At 45.2% G+C, this 19433-nt stretch overlaps 1 protein-coding gene across 3 annotated transcripts in view; it reads right to left on the bottom strand.

Annotated features, from left to right (window-relative positions):
• Positions 1-12078: 12078 nt before the first annotated feature.
• The window catches only part of nsd2 (nuclear receptor binding SET domain protein 2), a 60071-nt gene continuing 52716 nt past the window's right edge, over positions 12079-19433 (bottom strand). For all 3 annotated transcript variants that reach the window (XM_084309405.1, XM_084309407.1, XM_084309406.1), the window contains one exon: positions 12079-14523. In XM_084309405.1, the coding sequence (XP_084165531.1) occupies positions 14180-14523 (344 nt within the window). In that variant the 3' untranslated portion in view covers positions 12079-14179. The remainder of the gene's footprint in view (positions 14524-19433) is intronic.

The raw sequence follows: 19433 nt of genomic DNA, 5'->3' as shown, positions 1-19433 counted from the left end.
GGGCCAGAAATGGTCAGTTTGTACTCCCTCGTCCTAGAACCAATGCTTTAAAGCGGTCTTTTATTTATAGGTGCATAACACTCTGGAACAACCTACCTAGTTATCTCTACACTTTTAGTAAATCGATTTTTAAAAAGAAACTAAAAACTCAATTACAGCTGTTGCCTTAATGTGTATTGCATTTGTGTATGGGTTTTTGCCTATTAGCCTACAAGTTCTCATTTTGTATCTTTAAAAATGGATATTTATTGTATGTTTTGTTAATTGTTTCGTTTTTTATTTCCATCTATAGCATCTGTGAAAGTATCTTATTTGCTACTAAATCCTTGTTTTAAACTTTTGTATTGATCTATGCATTAACTGTTTTATGTATTGTGTTGTGTGGATCAATCAATCAATCAATCAATCCCGCAGTGCAACGTGACCCAAATCAGCCAATGCCCGCAGGCAACACTCCAATTCAGCCATTGGGTGGGACGGTCACGTGACCCAAATCAGCCAATGGAAGCGTCCGGGTCCTCAGCCTCAATTTATACACATGGAAATATTGACTGAATGAATGAAAACTTTATTTAACAGATTGCAGAATGGGTACAATACAGTACGGCTCAATACACACAATTGTTAAGGGGATGCAGACCTGAGAAAGACGTTTGTCTTGTTTACATCAGAGTCCCCCATTTTCAATTCATATAGAACGACTACGCCGTAACAAATCATTAAAAAAATATACCGTTGGGCGGTTAGGTGGCGTAGCGGAGATTGCGTTCGTCACCAACCCCGGAGCAGCTCACAGCTCCGGGGTTGTCACCAGCTTGGCTGGCCGTTCACACTAATACAATTGGCTGTATTAGAGGGTGGGAGAAGCTGGCGGGGTGGGTCCGGGTCGTTGTAAACAGCGACTCCTACAGTTCGGTCGGGGCGCCTGCTAAGCGCGGATAGGACCTGAGTGATATAGTGTGATCCTTCCACACGCTACGCCCTCTCAGGGAGGATCCGCGCTGCCAGGTGAAAAGAAGCAGTTGATTGGCTGGACGTGTGTCGGAGGAAGCACGTGATAGCCTCCACTCTCCCAGATGATCTGACTGTGGGGGGTAAGTGCACAGCGACCAGGAAGGGGATTGGGAATTGGCATACGACTAACATTGGGATGGGAGAAAATCTGAGGAAAAATGGAGGGGGGAAAAGATCAAAAAAATATACCGTTAACTGGAATATGTAATCCAACATATGTGTAAAGGCACAACATATTCCAGTTAACGGTATCCTTTTTTTTTTTTATATTTTTTTTATTATTGCAAAACAAAAATTATTAAAACTGTATCTTTTTTTAATGATTTGTTACGGCGCAATCAATACTTCCATGCATTCGGGAGCTCCATGTTTGGGGGTATTCATCAGACAAATCGGATACGGGGATTCGGCTCCCATCAGGCGGGCAAGAACTGCAGGTTTTCAGCCTCTCTCCTGAAGCGGGGAGCTTAGTATTCCTGCCGCGGAGGAGGTGGCTACAACATCAACACACAGTGACTACATGCAGTCACTGTGTAGCCAGCTGGTAAATCACGATTTTTTTATTTGTTTGTCATGACAAACCAATTACATAATCCAACATATGTGTAAAGGCACAACATATTCCAGTTAACGGTATATTTTTTTAATGATTTGTTAGCGTAGTCGTTATATATGAATTGAAAATGGGGGACCCTGATGTAAACAAGACAAACGTCTTTCTCAGGTCTGCATCCCCTTAACAATTGTGTGTATTGAGCCGTACTGTATTGTACCCATTCTGCAATCTGTTAAATAAAGTTTTCATTCATTCAGTCAATACTTCCATGCGTATAAATTGAGGAAGCGAGCGAGTCCGCGGCAGAACGGTGGATAGGGGGGCGCGTCACGTGGGGGTCGCGGCCAATCAGAGGAACCCGGAAACCGAATTCCGTTGCGGAAGCGATACACGCATCACGGCTCTGCCTACGCTATACATACAAGACAAACAGGAAGTGACAACATAGGAAGTGACAACACAATCCCACAAGAGATCTACAAAAAAGTACAAAATACCACTTACTGTACAAGCACAACCTTTTCAGAATATGTATATCAAAAATAAGCGTGTAAATAAAAAAGAAACATGTAAATCACAAAGGGATATATCTATATTTTATACAGAGTAGGCCTACATCTTAAACTCATGACCCATATAAGCCATCTTTCAATTATAAATATAAAGAATGATAAATGAAAATAAATAAGAAACAATCGAATGAAATGAAAGAATCAAATGAAACGGGTCAAAACATTTTCCTCATTGAGGCCTCTAGGCTCTAAACCAGTGGTTCCCAACCTTTTTCCCCCCAGGGACCCCCAAACATCTCTGATGAAATTCGCGGACCCCCTCCTAATAAGATAACATAAAATACTTTTTTTTTTTTCATTTTAATAACAAACTGCTTATACACAGGCATATGCATCACAATTAGACCCACTATGCTTCTTTGACTTGTGCCTTCAATCAACAAATCTCATCTTGCACCATATGCATTTCAAAATGTTTGGCCAATATTCAAATGCTGTATTCATCCTCTCAAATCAGGCCCTAATGGTGAACGGTTTGCATTTATGGAACAAATCAATGCAACAAATTAAACTAAATATGAGACAGGAAATTCCAATCAGTAGCAGAGAGAATCTGTCCTAGCTGGGTTTAATACTTTTTTTTGTCATTTTAATAACAAACTGCTTATACACAGGCATATGCATCACAATTAGACCCACTATGCTTCTTTAACTTGTGCCTTCAATCAACAAATCTCATCTTGCACCATATGCATTTCAAAATGTTTGGCCAATATTCAAATCCTGTATTCATCCTCTCAAATCAGTCCCTAATGGTGAACGGTTTGCATTTATGGAACAAATCAATGCAACAAATTAAACTAAATATGAGACAGGAAATTCCAATCAGTAGCAGAGAGAATCTGTCCTAGCTGGGTTTAATACCTTTTTTTGTCATTTTAATAACAAACTGCTTATACACAGGCATATGCATCATAATTAGACCCACTATGCTTCTTTGACTTGTGCCTTCAATCAACAAATCTAATCTTGCACCTTATGTATTTCAAAATGTTGGCCAATATTCAAATCCTGTATTCATCCTCTCAAATCAGGCCCTAATGGTGAACGGTTTGCATTTATGTTGAATGAAGTAAGAATCCACTGCAGTAAAAATATCCTCACCTCGAGTGGTGGTAGTAAGGTTGACTGACATGAGAATGTCCTGCTTCAGATCCTCATTTTCAATATATTGCACATAAACGATGAGCACAGCCTCGTCTGCGACAGTTGTAGTTTCATCAAGTTGTATGGCAAATGGACCCTTTCTAAGCTTTTCTGACAGCTGCTGCTCGCAATCACTTGACATCTTAGCAATTCGGTATTTCACTACATTGTTCGAGAGTGGTACTGATTTTAGTTTATCCGCCACCTGTGGGCCGCACAGTTTCTAAACCATTTTGATGCAGGCTGGTTTGATGAGCTGCTCGCCAAAATTGTGCGGTTTCTTTGCTTTTGCAATTAAAAGCGAACACTCAAAGGAGGCTTCGGTAGCCTTCTGTAAATCACTGCCACCCCTGCTCCACGCTACTCTAACATCAACAGGCTTGTTCGCCTTGAGAGACTGTTCTTTCCTCCGAAAAAAGTCTGGATCCTTCCCAACGGTTTCTGGGTGCTTAGACGCCTGATGTCTCTTCAGCTTGCTGGGCTTCAGGCTCGAGTTTGCCAACTTTTCTCCACAAATCACACACTCAGGTCGTTTGTCTGGTCCCTCAGTGAAGCCCATGGTGATGTAATTTTTGCGATTGCTGTAGGTCCTAACTTTTTTTGCAGATGAGCTGCCATCATCTCCTTTTCGTTTGTCACACATTTTCGCCTCTGGCGGCTGACTGCAGACGAGCCGAGAAAGTTAACTAGCGTGCTAGGCTAGCTACAGAAAGTGATACAGTCAACTGATTCGCGTTTTAGCGGCTACCCGGTAGCCTACTGTTAACATTCAAAAATCATGTCTAGATGTTTATTTATTTATCTTTATTTTTTTATTGTAGTGGAGAGACTATTCATGCTTCTGATGATAAAAAAAAAAAAAAAAGACCTCAAATCATCTGTGGTCTGGCGGACCCCCTGCGCCCCCTGGCGGACCCCCAGGGGTCCGCGGACCCCAGGTTGGGAATCACTGCTCTAAACAATCCAGATAATGAATATAAAAGCATTCCCTTTGTAGCAAGAGCCTGTCTCTGTCGCCGCCTCTTGGTGGTCTCAAGACCTGCTCTATACCCATGTATTTTAAGCCAGAAATATCATGTCCTTACTTATTAAAGTGCCTTGCAACTGAAGACTTAGTCATTTCTTCTTATAGAACATTTGTGCTCAGAAATTCGATTTTTAAAACGTCTTCTTGTTTTTCCAACATAGTAAAGGTTGCAAGGACATTTAAGCAAGTAAACCTCAAAATCAGAATTACAGGTAATCCGGCCTCTAACAGCGATACTCCTACCTGTACTTGGTTGTAAATAAAATGTCTCTTTAAATCATGCCATGACATTGGGTACAAGACAAACATGGAAAATTGCCATTTGGAATATTAGCCATAAAATGGGTAAATTTTTTGGGAAAATCTGTTTGAACTAACTGGTCCCTTAAGTTAGGTTGCCGTTTGTAGAAGTATTTGGGTGGTTCCTGGAACACACCTCCGATCTTAGGATCTGACTTTAAAATGTACCAGTATTTGTTCACAATATCACACATATCTCTAGAAATAGGGCTGAAGGTGGACACCAATGCTACGGAGTTTTTTTTTAACTTTTTTCATTATATACACACACACCATACCCACACATACTGGGCCTGCTCTATATAACCATACCCATATAATACTGGGTGTGCTGTATAGAACCACACCCTGCTCTATATAACCACCCTGGCATTCAGGGGAGCTCACCTGGGACCCCTGCGGTGCACTTGATGAACTGAAGTCTGAGCGATTAACTTACTTCTCCAAGGCAAATAAATTCAACACCATCTGGCATCTATGCAGACACACTTTAGGTCAGTACACATGTTTTTTTGTCATGTTTGCATTTAATGACCACTGTAACTGAGGGGTACAATTCCCTGACTGTATTAATCAAGTATTAGTATCATTAAACTACTACCGTGTATGTACATTACTGGCCTTACTGTACACAAGTATATTAGATGACAACACTTCCACAATGAAACGGTTTCCACACAAATACTCGTTTAGAATATTTATTACATAAAGAATATTATATTACATTACTTTGGTGCGCTTATAAGGCAAAGAATGTACGTAAGTAAATCAATATGGAATGTTAGGAATTAGATCTGGTATTCTGGGGAGGGGGGGTGTACTACCGGTTGTAAGCCAGCAGGGGGAGGCAATGCTCTATGAAAGTCAATGGTCCACGGAGGCGATCTTACTCCCTGGAGCAGCGGGGAAAGGCAGCCTGGTCCCAGGGTGCGCGCCGCGTAGGTGAAAGCCGTGGAGCCTCTGGTACGACAGAGACGGGCTCGAGTGATGGTCTCACGGGCAGGTGTAGATCCCACAGTAGCAGTGGGGTAGGCGGTTCTCTGCTCCAGCAGCTTGGTCAAAGCAATGAAGAATAATAATCCTTGCCGGAAAGTGGCTCTGCTGGTCCGGTGTAGGTATCCTCCGGTGCGCGGTAGTGCACGGTTGAACTTGACGTTACTATCCTATTAGTACGCGGCAATAAATGCTCTATGTAGACGCACAATTACCCACTTCACGTGGTCTTTGACTCGTAATGAAGGTTTACTAATAAATAGCGAACGATACGTTAAACAAACGTATTAGGATAACACAAGACTATCTTGGGGCGATGCGAGCCCTACTCTGCCCACGTTGCGTAGTGGGGAGAGACGTCACTTGGATAACTGGAACTGAACGAGACTGAACGGGACAAGGGACTAAGAGGAATTCTACATTTCTTGCGCCCTATTTATGTGCACGGTGAACAAATAGTACCATTCGTATTTCGGTAGCCGTATTCCTACGCGGAACCGGGGCTAGTTGGGACATGTTCGTGTCGGTAGCTTTCAAGTCAGCTCTAGGGGTAAGTCACTGGCGCCTAGGGGATCGCTTCCAATAGGAGAACGAATATTATGGTCTGTCCTGTAGACTAAAGGGATATTCAGTGTATATGTACAAAGAATACACAAGGGATATCAAACGATATACAAATATTATACATGGGATCTCAGGCAATAAATATATATATTCGGTTTAATCTGACCCTTTGTAACAGCCGCCCCCTAATTAGTCCCACCTAATTAGCTAAGCAGAGACAGATTAACCGCACTGTCCACTACTCAATGTCTGTGAGGGGTCGGGCAGTTCACAAAGTCAGGGGTCATGGTCGCCATTAGGCGAGTCGGGGAGCCTTGGCGACTCTATCAGCCTCGCCACGGGTCGGTTGTAGATCCGCCCTTGGCCGAGCACTTCTGCCACTCTGACCTTTCCGTCGGCACCAGTGGTCACTTTGCTTACGCGGCCGGCCGGCCACGCAGCTCGGGGTGGTGACTGGTCTATGGTCATGACGACTGGACGGGATGAAGGGGGGCTTAGGAGGAAGCGGGCCTGAGACTGCTTTGATCTGTGCTTGGCTGTGCTTTCTCCTCCTCCGTCTGTTTCTCTTGTTCGCTCTGTACCCCGTGTGAGGAGGGGCCGGTCCCGGCCGCCCCGTCAAGGAGTCGCTTGGGGTGCTGGGTTCGAGGTCAGCTACGTCTGAAGCGCAGCTGAGGGGGGTGGAGTTCCGAACTCCCTCTGGTACCCACGGTTCTCTCACGGGCCTCTCGCTTAATGTCAATAGCCTCTGCTGTACGGGGGAGAGGCCGGTGTCGCTCGCCTCTGTGTGTAGGCAGCTTGTAGACGTGGGTTGACTGTCAAGTCCGTAGAGGGGGCCTTGGAGCGTCCATCCCAGTCGGGTCTGAACCGCGACCGGGCATCCTTTGGGTCCGACGTGGGCCGCCTCAATTGGGAGAATGAGGTCCGCGTGGTCGGAGTCGATGAGCAGGGTCGGTGTGGCGCCGTCGATAAGCGGTATAGGTAGTTGACGTAGGTGCCCATACTTAGCCATCAGCTGTGGGATGGGGTAGGTGTACTGAGACAGGCCTATGTCGTGGCTGGTGAAGACGTTACTTATACTATACTGCTTCTCGGGCTTGTCCACCGCTGCTATCTCGAAGGAGACCTTTTCACCCTTTATGGTCTTCTGGTCCCTTCTGATGGTGCGTATGGTCATCGTATCTTTGACACCTCGCAGGCCCAACTGGGCTGCTGCGGAAGCGAGGAGGAGAGTCTTTTCGGACCCATCGTCCAGGACGGCGTAAGTGTCCAGGACCTTGTCCTCGTGGCTCAGGAGCACTCTGACCACTTTGAGGAGCACACGGGGGGTCCCGCTGTGCTGGTCAATGTGGAGCACTCCTGTGGGTGGTGACGTAGACTCTATATGGTGCGAGTCGCACCGTGACTCCCAGTGTCTGCCGTGGCAGTCGGGACACCAGGGAGCGGTCTGGTGGAACTTTGGTTCTGGTGCCACCGCCTCGGCATGGTACATTACCGCGACGGGCCCACTCTGTTGTCCTGGCTGACGCCTGTTGATGTCATGCAGGACCTCCAGGTGGGTGCCACCGCACCTGCCGCACTTCTTTTTCAAGCGGCACTCAGCTGCTAGGTGGCTGCGCGCGCAGCGGAAGCAGCGGCGGTGGTCCTTGACCCACTGGCTCACATCATCCGTGGTCAGCTTCTTGAAATCTTCGCACTGATAGAGCCGATGTTCTCCCTCACAGTACTGGCACTCAATCTTCCACTGGTCCTCTTTCGTCGAGGGGGTGTTGTGGTTCTGGTGCTGCGGTACTGATTCGGCTTGGTGCATGACGGTCACCGATCTTCGGCCATCGTTTACTCTCCTAGGTCCCTCTCTGGAGCTTGGTGTGCTCCGCACGAACGTATCCAATCGTAGGCTGCTGACTTCTCTCGCCAGGAAGTCGGCCAAGTCTAGGAGGGATGGTTCTGGACCGTTAGGATCACGGTGGTCTCTTTGCCGCCTGAAGCGCTCCTGTCTGGCGGGCGGCAGCTTCTCTAAAATCCTCTCGACGTTAGAGTTGGCGTATAGCTCGTGCATACCCTTTTCTCGTTGCGCTCCCAGCATCCCTACCAGGGACTGTACTTTTATAGACAGGTCGTCTAGTGAGCGATTGTCTGTTGCTGGGGGTAAGCGGTCAATATGCCTTATCTCTTCTATTACGTAATCCCATATACGTCCATATCTCTGGTCCAGCGCTGCTAGAGCCGCGGTGTACGGGGTCGTAGAGGTGGCATAGGCTAGCGCTATATTGTGCGCTCGGGGCACTTTCAGGTGCTGCAGTAATATTGCATACTTGTGGCGTTCTTCAGCGACATCCACCATCATTGTCTCTAAGCACATCCGGAGCTCCGTATACTGTGCTCGATTCTCATGGGTGAAGTCTTGAAACGTCGGTGTGCCAATGTATGATGTCATGGATGACTGGCACATCGGTGAGCGTTGGGGGAGAGGCCTCCTCGGCGAGTCTCCTCTTGCGTGTCGTCTTGGGCTGGTACTTGGTGGGTACCGAAGGTCGGGTACCCAGGTGCTGTTCCTCGGGGCTGACGGTGCGTCAAACTCACCTGTGAGTTGAGTCGGGGTTTGTAGCGCAGGGCCTCGGGGCTGACTTCTGGGCTGTACTGGACCTCCTGGTCCTGAGTATGTTGCTGCTGGTCGGGGCTGTACTGGGCCTCCTGGGCCAGAGCACGTTGCTGCTGGTCGGCTTGACATTCCTCCTCTTCCTCTGCTAGGACCTGGAGTCTTTTGTTCAGTCTCTCGGCGTGGTCCGGTTCTTCCCGGTTGCTGGGTCTCGTATGGACCGGCCGGGGAGGGGGTTCCGAGACGTGGACAGGATCCTCCTGTTGGCGGGGTCCCGGGTCGCTTCGTCGGGTAGGGGAATGTGTCCTAGACCCATGTCTTGACGATCTCTGAGAGCTCCGTGCGGAGTGAGGGGGTGTCGCCATGGCAACCAGTTTGTCCATCAGCTCCGCCTGCAGCCGGTCGCGCTCTGCCTCGCGCCGGGCATGGGCTGCGTCGCGCGCGGCTTCGCACTGGGCATTGGCGATGTCGCGCTGCGCATTGGCGCTGGCCTGGGCAGCGTCGCGCTGTGCGTTGGCGACGTCGCGCTGGGCATTGGCGCTGGCATGGGCGGCGTGGAGCTGTGCATTTGCGACGTCGGCGCGGCTTCTCTCGATGTTCTCTTCTGTCTGGAGGCGTCTGGTCTCCAGTCTTATTCGGTCGTCTTCACTCCTTTGTTGCGCCTAGAAGCGCTCTCGCTCGCCTGCAAAATGTTCGCGCTCGCACGTCTGTTGCGCTTGAAGTCGATCGCGTTCGGTGGAGGCTGCCAGGGTGGCGATGAGTGCCTGCGCCAGCATCTTGTCCGCCTCGCTGGGGGAAGACGCCGTTCGGGGCGATCGGCTCCCGGCAGTACTTGTTGGAGATCCGTTCTCCTGTTGCGTACCGAGGAGATCCGTCTCCTGGGTGCGCGTCTCTTTAGGGTTGTCTTCCTCCCGGAGCTGATCGGGGACTATTTCTTCGGTATTGTCTGGGGGTAAAGTCGTGTCAGTTCCCTCCTGGTCCCCACCGTGAGCTTGGTCAGTTACATTAGAACCCACTAGGGCCTCTGTTGGCGGGGTAGCCTGGTTGTTAGGGTCGGACATAATTTTACTTTCTACTTTTTCCGCGTTTAACTTCCCTTTAAAGCTAGGTATTGGACTGACAGAGTATGCCTCTAGATAGGGAGGTGGCTGCCGTCTGCGCTGCGGGCGATCTAGCTTAGGAGAACCGTTTGTGGAGTGTTCGTCATCGGCCATGTCAATATTAATATTATATTAATATTACGCTAATTATTCTCCGGCTCGAAGGACCAATTGTAACTGAGGGGTACAATTCCCTGACTGTATTAATCAAGTATTAGTATCATTAAACTACTACCGTGTATGTACATTACTGGCCTTACTGTACACAAGTATATTAGATGACAACACTTCCACAATGAAACGGTTTCCACACAAATACTCGTTTAGAATATTTATTACATAAAGAATATTATATTACATTACTTTGGTGCGCTTATAAGGCAAAGAATGTACGTAAGTAAATCAATATGGAATGTTAGGAATTAGATCTGGTATTCTGGGGAGGGGGGGTGTACTACCGGTTGTAAGCCAGCAGGGGGAGGCAATGCTCTATGAAAGTCAATGGTCCACGGAGGCGATCTTACTCCCTGGAGCAGCGGGGAAAGGCAGCCTGGTCCCAGGGTGCGCGCCGCGTAGGTGAAAGCCGTGGAGCCTCTGGTACGACAGAGACGGGCTCGAGTGATGGTCTCACGGGCAGGTGTAGATCCCACAGTAGCAGTGGGGTAGGCGGTTCTCTGCTCCAGCAGCTTGGTCAAAGCAATGAAGAATAATAATCCTTGCCGGAAAGTGGCTCTGCTGGTCCGGTGTAGGTATCCTCCGGTGCGCGGTAGTGCACGGTTGAACTTGACGTTACTATCCTATTAGTACGCGGCAATAAATGCTCTATGTAGACGCACAATTACCCACTTCACGTGGTCTTTGACTCGTAATGAAGGTTTACTAATAAATAGCGAACGATACGTTAAACAAACGTATTAGGATAACACGAGACTATCTTGGGGCGATGCGAGCCCTACTCTGCCCACGTTGCGTAGTGGGGAGAGACGTCACTTGGATAACTGGAACTGAACGAGACTGAACGGGACAAGGGACTAAGAGGAATTCTACATTTCTTGCGCCCTATTTATGTGCACGGTGAACAAATAGTACCATTCGTATTTCGGTAGCCGTATTCCTACGCGGAACCGGGGCTAGTTGGGACATGTTCGTGTCGGTAGCTTTCAAGTCAGCTCTAGGGGTAAGTCACTGGCGCCTAGGGGATCGCTTCCAATAGGAGAACGAATATTATGGTCTGTCCTGTAGACTAAAGGGATATTCAGTGTATATGTACAAAGAATACACAAGGGATATCAAACGATATACAAATATTATACATGGGATCTCAGGCAATAAATATATATATTCGGTTTAATCTGACCCTTTGTAACAACCACTGAATTTATTAAAATCTTTGCATATTCACTACTAGGACTGGGAAGTATACTGAATATGAAGGTATACTGTCGTGGATCCATGCAGAGGTATGTCGTCCATGATATATATATATCGGCTACATATTGTAAAAAATACATACTGTATATTTGAAAGTTACTTAAAAAAGATTCCTTGTAGCATTGAAAGAAAATAGACCATTTTGAATCAAATAGCACCATGACAAATATATTATGAGATAAGACCATTTTTGTTATATCACATTGTAATTTGTACTGGAAAATGAAATACCCTTATGCCGTCAAAAATAAGAAAAATATATATTTTGGCCGAAACCCTGTGTATGTAACTTAAATCACATTAAACCCATGGAAAACATTACATTTGACTAAAATGCCAAGCTAACATCCGAGGTGCACTAATCTTCCTGAAAAGTTGCTCTATTGTACCTTAATGGTCTAAAGAGGAAATCTTACTCAATACTGTTACATGACGATGGCAAAGTGACACATACAAAGTCAGCATGGCATTTTAGTCATCTGTCGTTTTCATGGCTTTATGTTGCGTTCACGATACAGATCACTGAATGCCTAGGGTGAATGGCTACCAAATATATCAGCAATTGTTGAAAGTTTGAATAATTAAAACAAAATTTTATATCAAGGCAAATAACATTGGATGACCCACTGGATGGTCAATAGTCACAAGTTTTTAGCGCTTTTCTTAACCATTTGCACCAGTCTATCCCTGCCATCCATTTCCTCAGAATGTCTTATATCATGGCCGTTATAATAGAAAAAGAAAGATCAAGCCATAATATGGATGCAGTAGATGCATGATGATGTTCCAACACTTTTATTGCACGATTCAACATGAAATCTTGCACAAAAAAGCGTATCAGCACTGCATCAACAAAACATACAATCTTAAGAAATTGTATATTATTTACAATAAAAGCATCACTATTCCCACTTATACATTATGTACATATTAGTTCTCTGGTTTTACTATGACAGTAGTTACAAAGGAGACCCCTAAGCACATATACTTCAGCTCTACAGGGAATTACAGTGCTTACAAAAATAACTTGGAACTACATTCACTCATCAGAAGCAAGGTAAGGGGTGAAGATACATATAAACTCAGAACGAAAATACTTGTACAAGACCTGCACCTAGGAAACGGGGCATGTACACACATCTCCCATTCACACCTTTGAAAGAAATCACCTAAAGGAAAAAAAAGGTGCAATTATAGCATTTGGTCTTCACTTGCCTGTCACCCAAAAATAACTCGTTTTGAATTTGAATGAGGAATGACAAGTTTATAAAAAAAAATTAAGAAATCAAATAAAAAGACCCCAGAACTGAACCAAGTAGAACAAAAACAAAACATGCTTCTGAATTAGCTTAAACATAAAGTAAGCCAAAGCCAAGTCAATTCTGATTCAGATCCAACATTAAAGTAAACTTACCGATTATCGTAGAATAGGCACAGCGACGAGACGCAATTCTTAGCCAAATGTTGAAACCAGAGATCTTTAGATCCAATACTGACCACTTGAAAGATAACCCAATTTATCCAAGCTGAATTCACACTCCTATCCTGAGATTGCGATTAAATGTAGTGCGAGGTCATCAACAGCTAAGCCCCACAAATGGCAGACAAAAACGCAGCGCTTGGCACAAATACTCGGTGCTCATGACGATTTCAAATATTTTAGCCTTTCAAATCCAAAACAGTATTATGTTGCCAATGCAGTTTAAGTTGCTATTGATTTTAGAACAAAATGTCAGGTCTTTAAAGAAAAAAAGTATACCTATCTAACTGACCAACCTCAAATATATATATATAAAAGAAAATACCATATATTTATATATAAAAAAATAACTATCCTTTCGCATTCCTTCATTGAACTCCTTGAAAAGAAGAACTCTACGCAGATGACGGTGCACTTCCGAACCTGCCAGCTAACATGACGCTGCTGTGTAATGAAAAGTGTTCCGTCAGATGTCAACACAAGAGCCTGGACGCTGGCTCAGAGAAAACAAGGTCTTTGAGATGAGATTAAGAGCCAACAATATGGTTTCAGCTCCATACGTTTTAATACTTAATATAATCCCTCAAATCTCTGGACAGGTAAGGTAGGTAGGTAGGTAGGTATGTATCAGTTGGGTGGCACCATCGTCGAGCATCCTGGTACTAGAATCGTTCGTATTTATTAAGAAGCATTCATATATTTATCAAAACTGTGCTAAAACAAAAAAAAACAAACAAAAGCAGGATGTAAAATAATAAACATGTACTTGTCTACACTTATATGTAACCTATGACTACTACAGGGATAAAAAAGACAGAGGCCTACCCATAGTGTCTTGGAGTTTAAACATTGCTTATCATATATATAAAAACACAGATTATGGCGACCTGTATTAACGTCTTACAGTATTCCAGTAATCATGATTTTGGTCTTTCATATACACACATTATATAGATATAGATATAAACTTCTACTGTTCAAGATCATCCACGTAGTAGGGAGATAAGTGAAGTAGAGGTTCAAGTGTGCAGAGTAATGCTGTGTTTTAGGATGAGGCGTGCAGCATTCTGCTGCTGACCGTGTGCTTTTCTTTCTTTTTATACCACAGATGTTTGTCTTAGTGCAGACAAAAAAAGGGAACGCTTTTAAAAACAAATACACACCAAAAAAAAAAGAATTAGCGTTGCTAAATCAACCCGGTGTTGGGTCTCCTTGGCACTTTGAGAGCTAACGGGATTTCCCTGATGAGGAGAGAGAGAGAGATAGTGCTTTTCCGTTTCCGTGATCTTGACAACATAATCATGGGGCTTCTGTATGCTGGCTGGTGAGGAGGGGACTGGGGGACACGGCTGGTCCAGTTCAGTTTGGTCTCTCGAGGCCTGGATGGTTCTCAGGTCACTCTAGGCCTCGGCTGGGTTTTTCCTAGAACCTTTGGCGGGACGGGGGGCGGCGGTGGCCGGCTCGGAGGGGGCCGCCTGGGTCTCGGGTACCTCCGGGTCGCTGGAGCCTTTGGAGGGATGAGGTGCGGCGGCGGCCACAGGGGGAGCCACCGGGGCCTGGGCCGGGTCCTCGGCGCCCCCTTCCTGCTCCTCGTGCTCCAGGCAGCAGAGCTGTCCCGTGGGGGGCCAGAGGCGCAGCGCCCCCTCCCGGTGGGCCTTGCAGAAGGAGTTGGGGCAAAGCTGGCAGAAGGCCTCAGAGTTCTTGCCGCAGACGTCACAGTGGTGCCAGGGACAGTCCCAGCGGCCTGGAGGGACACGACACAACGCTTTAGAAGACAGCAGTACAGGGAGGGACACGACACAACACTTTAGAAGACAGCAGTCCAGGGAGGGACACAACACTTTAGGATACAGCAGTCCAGGGAGGGACACGACACAACACTTTAGAAGACAGCAGTACAGGGAGGGACACGACACAACACTTTAGAAGACAGCAGTACAGGGAGGGACACGACACAACTCTTTAGAAGACAGCAGTCCAGGGAGGGACACGACTAGGGGTGTAACGGTACACGGAAGCCACGGTTCGGTACGTACCTCGGTATTGGGGTCACGGTTCGGTACGAGTTCGGTACAACAGGATTTTTTTTTAAATTATTTTATTAACAATTTTTTTCCTTTTTTTATAATTATTATTATACATTTATGATAATTATTATAATAATAATTATTATTAAATAGAATAATTGTCTATAGGCTTGCCGTGGTAGTCAGTGATACTGGTGTCATTCTGTGTTCAGGCATCCACTTGCCTACTGCCCCTTTGCCTATTGCTTAATAACAGCGGAGCAGTGCTGCCGTTGCTTCCGCGTTTTCCCTGATTGGCTGCGACACGCCCCGCGGCAGGCGCGGCAACCGCAGAGCGGAGCGGCAGAGCTTGCGGAATTATGTAACCGCCCTAATCCGCCATGATTTTCATTCGAAGCTCAGCTCACCTGGCAGCGCAGCAGTCCTGCGGTCCGTTGTTGACAGGTTCGAATCCCATCAAATTTTTTTTTAACGTGTATTCTTTCGCCGGTTAAGGTTAGGCATTGTTAAGGTTAAGGTTAGGCATTGTTTCGGAGTTGGTTAAGGTTAGAACGGTTAAGTTTAGGCACTGTTAAGGAGCTGGTTAAGGTTAGAGTTTGTCTTAGAGAATGGCAATATTCTTTCTATGGTTAAGGTTAAGGTTAGGCATGGTTAAGGTTAGGCATTGTTTCGGAGTTGGTTAAGGTTAGAACGGTTAAGTTTAGGCGCTGTTAAGGAGCTGGTTAAGGTTAGCGTTTGTCTTAGAGAATGGCAATAGACAGCCTATTTCCGCGCTGCCGCTCTCCCGCGCTGCCGCGTCACATGGTCAAATTGTCACATTCTTGCACTCCTCCGCTGTTAGAAAGCAACACGCTGCCCCTTTAACAACTTATCCTTGATAAGTTTCAGTTTCACTTCTAGAGAGAATTTAACTTCACAAGGCTGAATACTAGAGAACAGATGACATGTTACAACAATGGCAGAGGATTATTTGGATTACACAGTAGCAGTTCAACTGGAGAGGAGCTCAGAGAGTCCGGAAAAGTATGTTTATTTTTATTTGATTTGATAAGCTGTGCCTGTGAGAGTCCGGCGGGGGAGAATAGAATGTTGGTGTGTTTGTTGGCGACGCGCGTGTGTGTGTCTTTCCATTGGTTTCATTTGGTTGACATTATTGGGCGAACAAGAAAACTGTAACATTGTAATGACCCTGCAGCTGTTCCAGTGTAAATGTTCTCGCACGGACACGAAACCCACGAGTGCCTGCATGCATGACTGGTGTGTTTGCGCTGTGAGGCGTATTCTTCGTATGGCTGCACGTACCGCACCGTGACGGCCGTACCGTAAATTTGCGGGATGAATACACGTACCGTTACACCCCTAGACACGACACAAAGCTTTAGAAGACAGCAGTCCAGGGAGGGACACAACCAGGGAGCGAAATTAACTTTTTGACTCACCGGCCAGTGGCGGGTAGATGGGAAGAATCTACCCGCCAAGCATATTTCTTACCTGCCAAATTTTGTTTGATTAAAAAAAAATATATTTTATATATAAAAATTTTTTTTAAAGGGGAACTATTTTACTATTTCTTTCACTATTTGGGCACTTTTACACAATTCCTGTGAGTCTATGGAACACCTCTGTAATATATATATTTTTTTTATTCATTGTTTTGTATTTCTAATCAAGTCCTCAAAAACAGCATTTTTCTACCTCAAGATCTCGAGCCGTTTTGAGCCTGGGCAGCAGAACTGTGTGCAGCTCATCTTGCACCTCTTCATTAACATGCAGCGGTGTCTCTCTGACATCACAAATCGCGCACTTTTTCAAATGACTCAGTTCAGTGAGGGTGAATATTGTGAGAGGAGAATTGGAAGAATGCGCCAATATGAGAATTTTGAGACATAGATCATATTAATATAAGTTCACATAGCTAGGAAACAATGCTAACCACTCAAAAAGGCCATTTATAAGATAGTTCCCCTTTAAATAAAATATATATTATATAATCATACTTGTAGTTGTATTATCTGCGAGACATCGCCACCACGCAATAAGTCAAAATGCTCACTATCTGCAAACAGCTCCACTGTCTGTGTGTATACTTGAGTAGCCTCCAGCTCCAGCAAGGATTCTCCGGCCCTGCAGCTAGACCCTATATTCAGCTAGACCCTACATTCAGCATGCAAGGATTCTCCGGCGATGCAGCTGGACCCTATTGGTATAACGTTACGGTTGTTTTGTCAAATCACATTCAACATGCCGTCAGCTAGAATACGCATTCAATCAATGTTATAAGACATTGATATCAGGAGCTATCTGTAGCTACTGCTAGCCCGGTAGATAACGTTAAGACAATTTAGTTTACTGGGACAGATAGATCTAACGGGAGCTAGCTAGTCGACTATTGCTGGAGCATTTGTTGATATCAGCAGCTATCAGTAGCTAGCCAGCTACATTTACATCATCATTTACATTTAGTCATTTAGCTGACGCTTTTATCCAAAGCGACTTACAAGTTCTGTACGACAAGCCATCAGGAAGGGCACAACCTCTATCAGCTGAGTAACAATGTTCGTCAAAGTGTTGAGTGCTACAGTGTAGGTTAGTTTATTAGCTAGATACCGTTAGACAATGCCTCGTCATGTATTAAACTAAAAGTGAATAGTTGACTGGGTCATTGTTTAAACAGTAACGGTAGCTCATGGAGGTCCGATCTAAACTAGAGCAGACTGCCCGCATATCGCAATGGTGGCGTTTCAGGAAGTAAACAAGCCAAATGAGAGCTTCCGATTGGTCATTTGCTTTCTTTCTCATGAAACCAGTCACATCACTCTACTGTGATTGGACCGTTGACTTGAGTGCAATGTGGGACTTGTAGTTTCGCGGCGGGAAAAATAAAGACGAGAGAGGCTATAATCTGTACTCGCACAATCAAAATAAGAGTATCGTTATGAACTACACGCCACACGGCGGGCAGCCCTCTAAGTGTCAAGCGCCAAAGGTAAAAACTGATCGCCCCTGTCGGGCGGCAGGCTTTAGTTTCGGTCCCTGGACACAACGCTTTAGGAGCAGTGATGCCACAGATTACTTGTAAAAGTAATCTGATTACTGATTACTCCTTTAAAAAGTAATCCAAGTTACTTTACTGATTACTTGATTATCAGAGTAACTTAGTTACTTTGAAAGTAACTAGGTTACGAAGTCGTCGTCGTTCCCCCAACAGTTTTTTTTAAACGCTTTATTGAAAGTGCATAAATTGTTTTTAACTTGTTTCTCTGCACATAACGTAAATTGTTAAACTAGTGCTTCAGCTTCTGTACCATCAAGTATGGTAAAGCAACAGTCTATGATGCTCACAGCATTAGAGCAGCCAGCCAGTGGTTTTACAAAACCAGTGTATCACATCTAACAAATGCAGGCTGAACTATTCAATTATATCAACTGTAACTATTAAATTGTTTTTATAAATGTCCCTCTATAAACATACAATCAGTCTCTCTTTAACATGTAAATTAACTGTAAATCTGGAAAATAAGAGCTTTTGCTCTGCCACCATCAAATATACATTAATCAAAAGGGAAAGAAACAATCTCTCTTTTTCTGTTTGGCTGGTGGACCTCCGAGTCCTCCTGTACCTAGTCGAAGCGTCGGCTAGTGTTGTGATTCCAGATGCTTTCAATGCAATTGGATGTGCTGTTTTTAGCGGTAGACAGTATTTTGTTTCCTCCGCATATGAATGTTTTTTTTCACCCGGCTTAGCTGACACAAACGTGAAGTAGTGACTGAGGCTACGTTTAGACGAGCGTTTTGGGATGGAAGTCTGAACAGAAACCGCAAAAGTCGTCTTGCGGTTTCACTTTTAATTTTGCGTTTAGACAAGTGTTTTGGGGTGGAATTCTCCGTGCAGACGAGGCTGTAACGACGGAGCCCTGTTGTCACACGATTGGCGCATATGTCACATGACGTGCTGTGAAGACCCGCCCTACTCTGCCTCTGATTCGCAGACTGTGGATGGGGAATGTGATTGGACCAAAGCAGAGTCACTCACAGACAGAGGGTCCAGTCACGCCGCGGGACACATTCTTGTGTAACCCTTTCACTGCCACACGACGTCACTCCCAAATAAGAAAAACAGCTCAAAAATGTATTTTTGACTGTCGAAAACGAAATAAAATACTGCATTCCGCCTGCATTATGAATTTATGATGAGATAGTAACGAAATAGTAACGCACAGCCACTTGGACAAGTAACTGCAATCAGATTACTGGCTTTTAAAGATTAACGCGTTAGATTACTATTTTCGGGGAAAAGTAATCAGATTACAATAACGCGTTACTTAGTAACACGTTACTGGCATCACTGTTTAGGAGACAGCAGTCCAGGGAGGGACACAACACTTTAGAAGACAGCAGTCCAGGGAGGGACACAACGCTTTAGGAGACAGCAGTCCAGGGAGGGACACAACGCTTTAGAAGACAGCAGTCCAGAGAGGGACACGACAACGCTTTAGAAGACAGCAGTACACCCAACTTGGAAGAAAGAAATGCAGAATACTAATAGTAGGGAGGAAGAGGACGTTTTTGTTTCTTCTTCTTTTTTTATAAATGGGGATCATTTATCAAAATGTATGAACCGTATATT

The sequence above is a fragment of the Notolepis coatsorum genome (genome assembly GCF_963971535.1).
Source record: "Notolepis coatsorum genome assembly, chromosome: 3".
In the NCBI taxonomy this organism is placed as follows: Eukaryota; Metazoa; Chordata; class Actinopteri; order Aulopiformes; family Paralepididae; genus Notolepis; species Notolepis coatsorum.
This window is presented reverse-complemented; position numbering and strand designations above follow the sequence as displayed.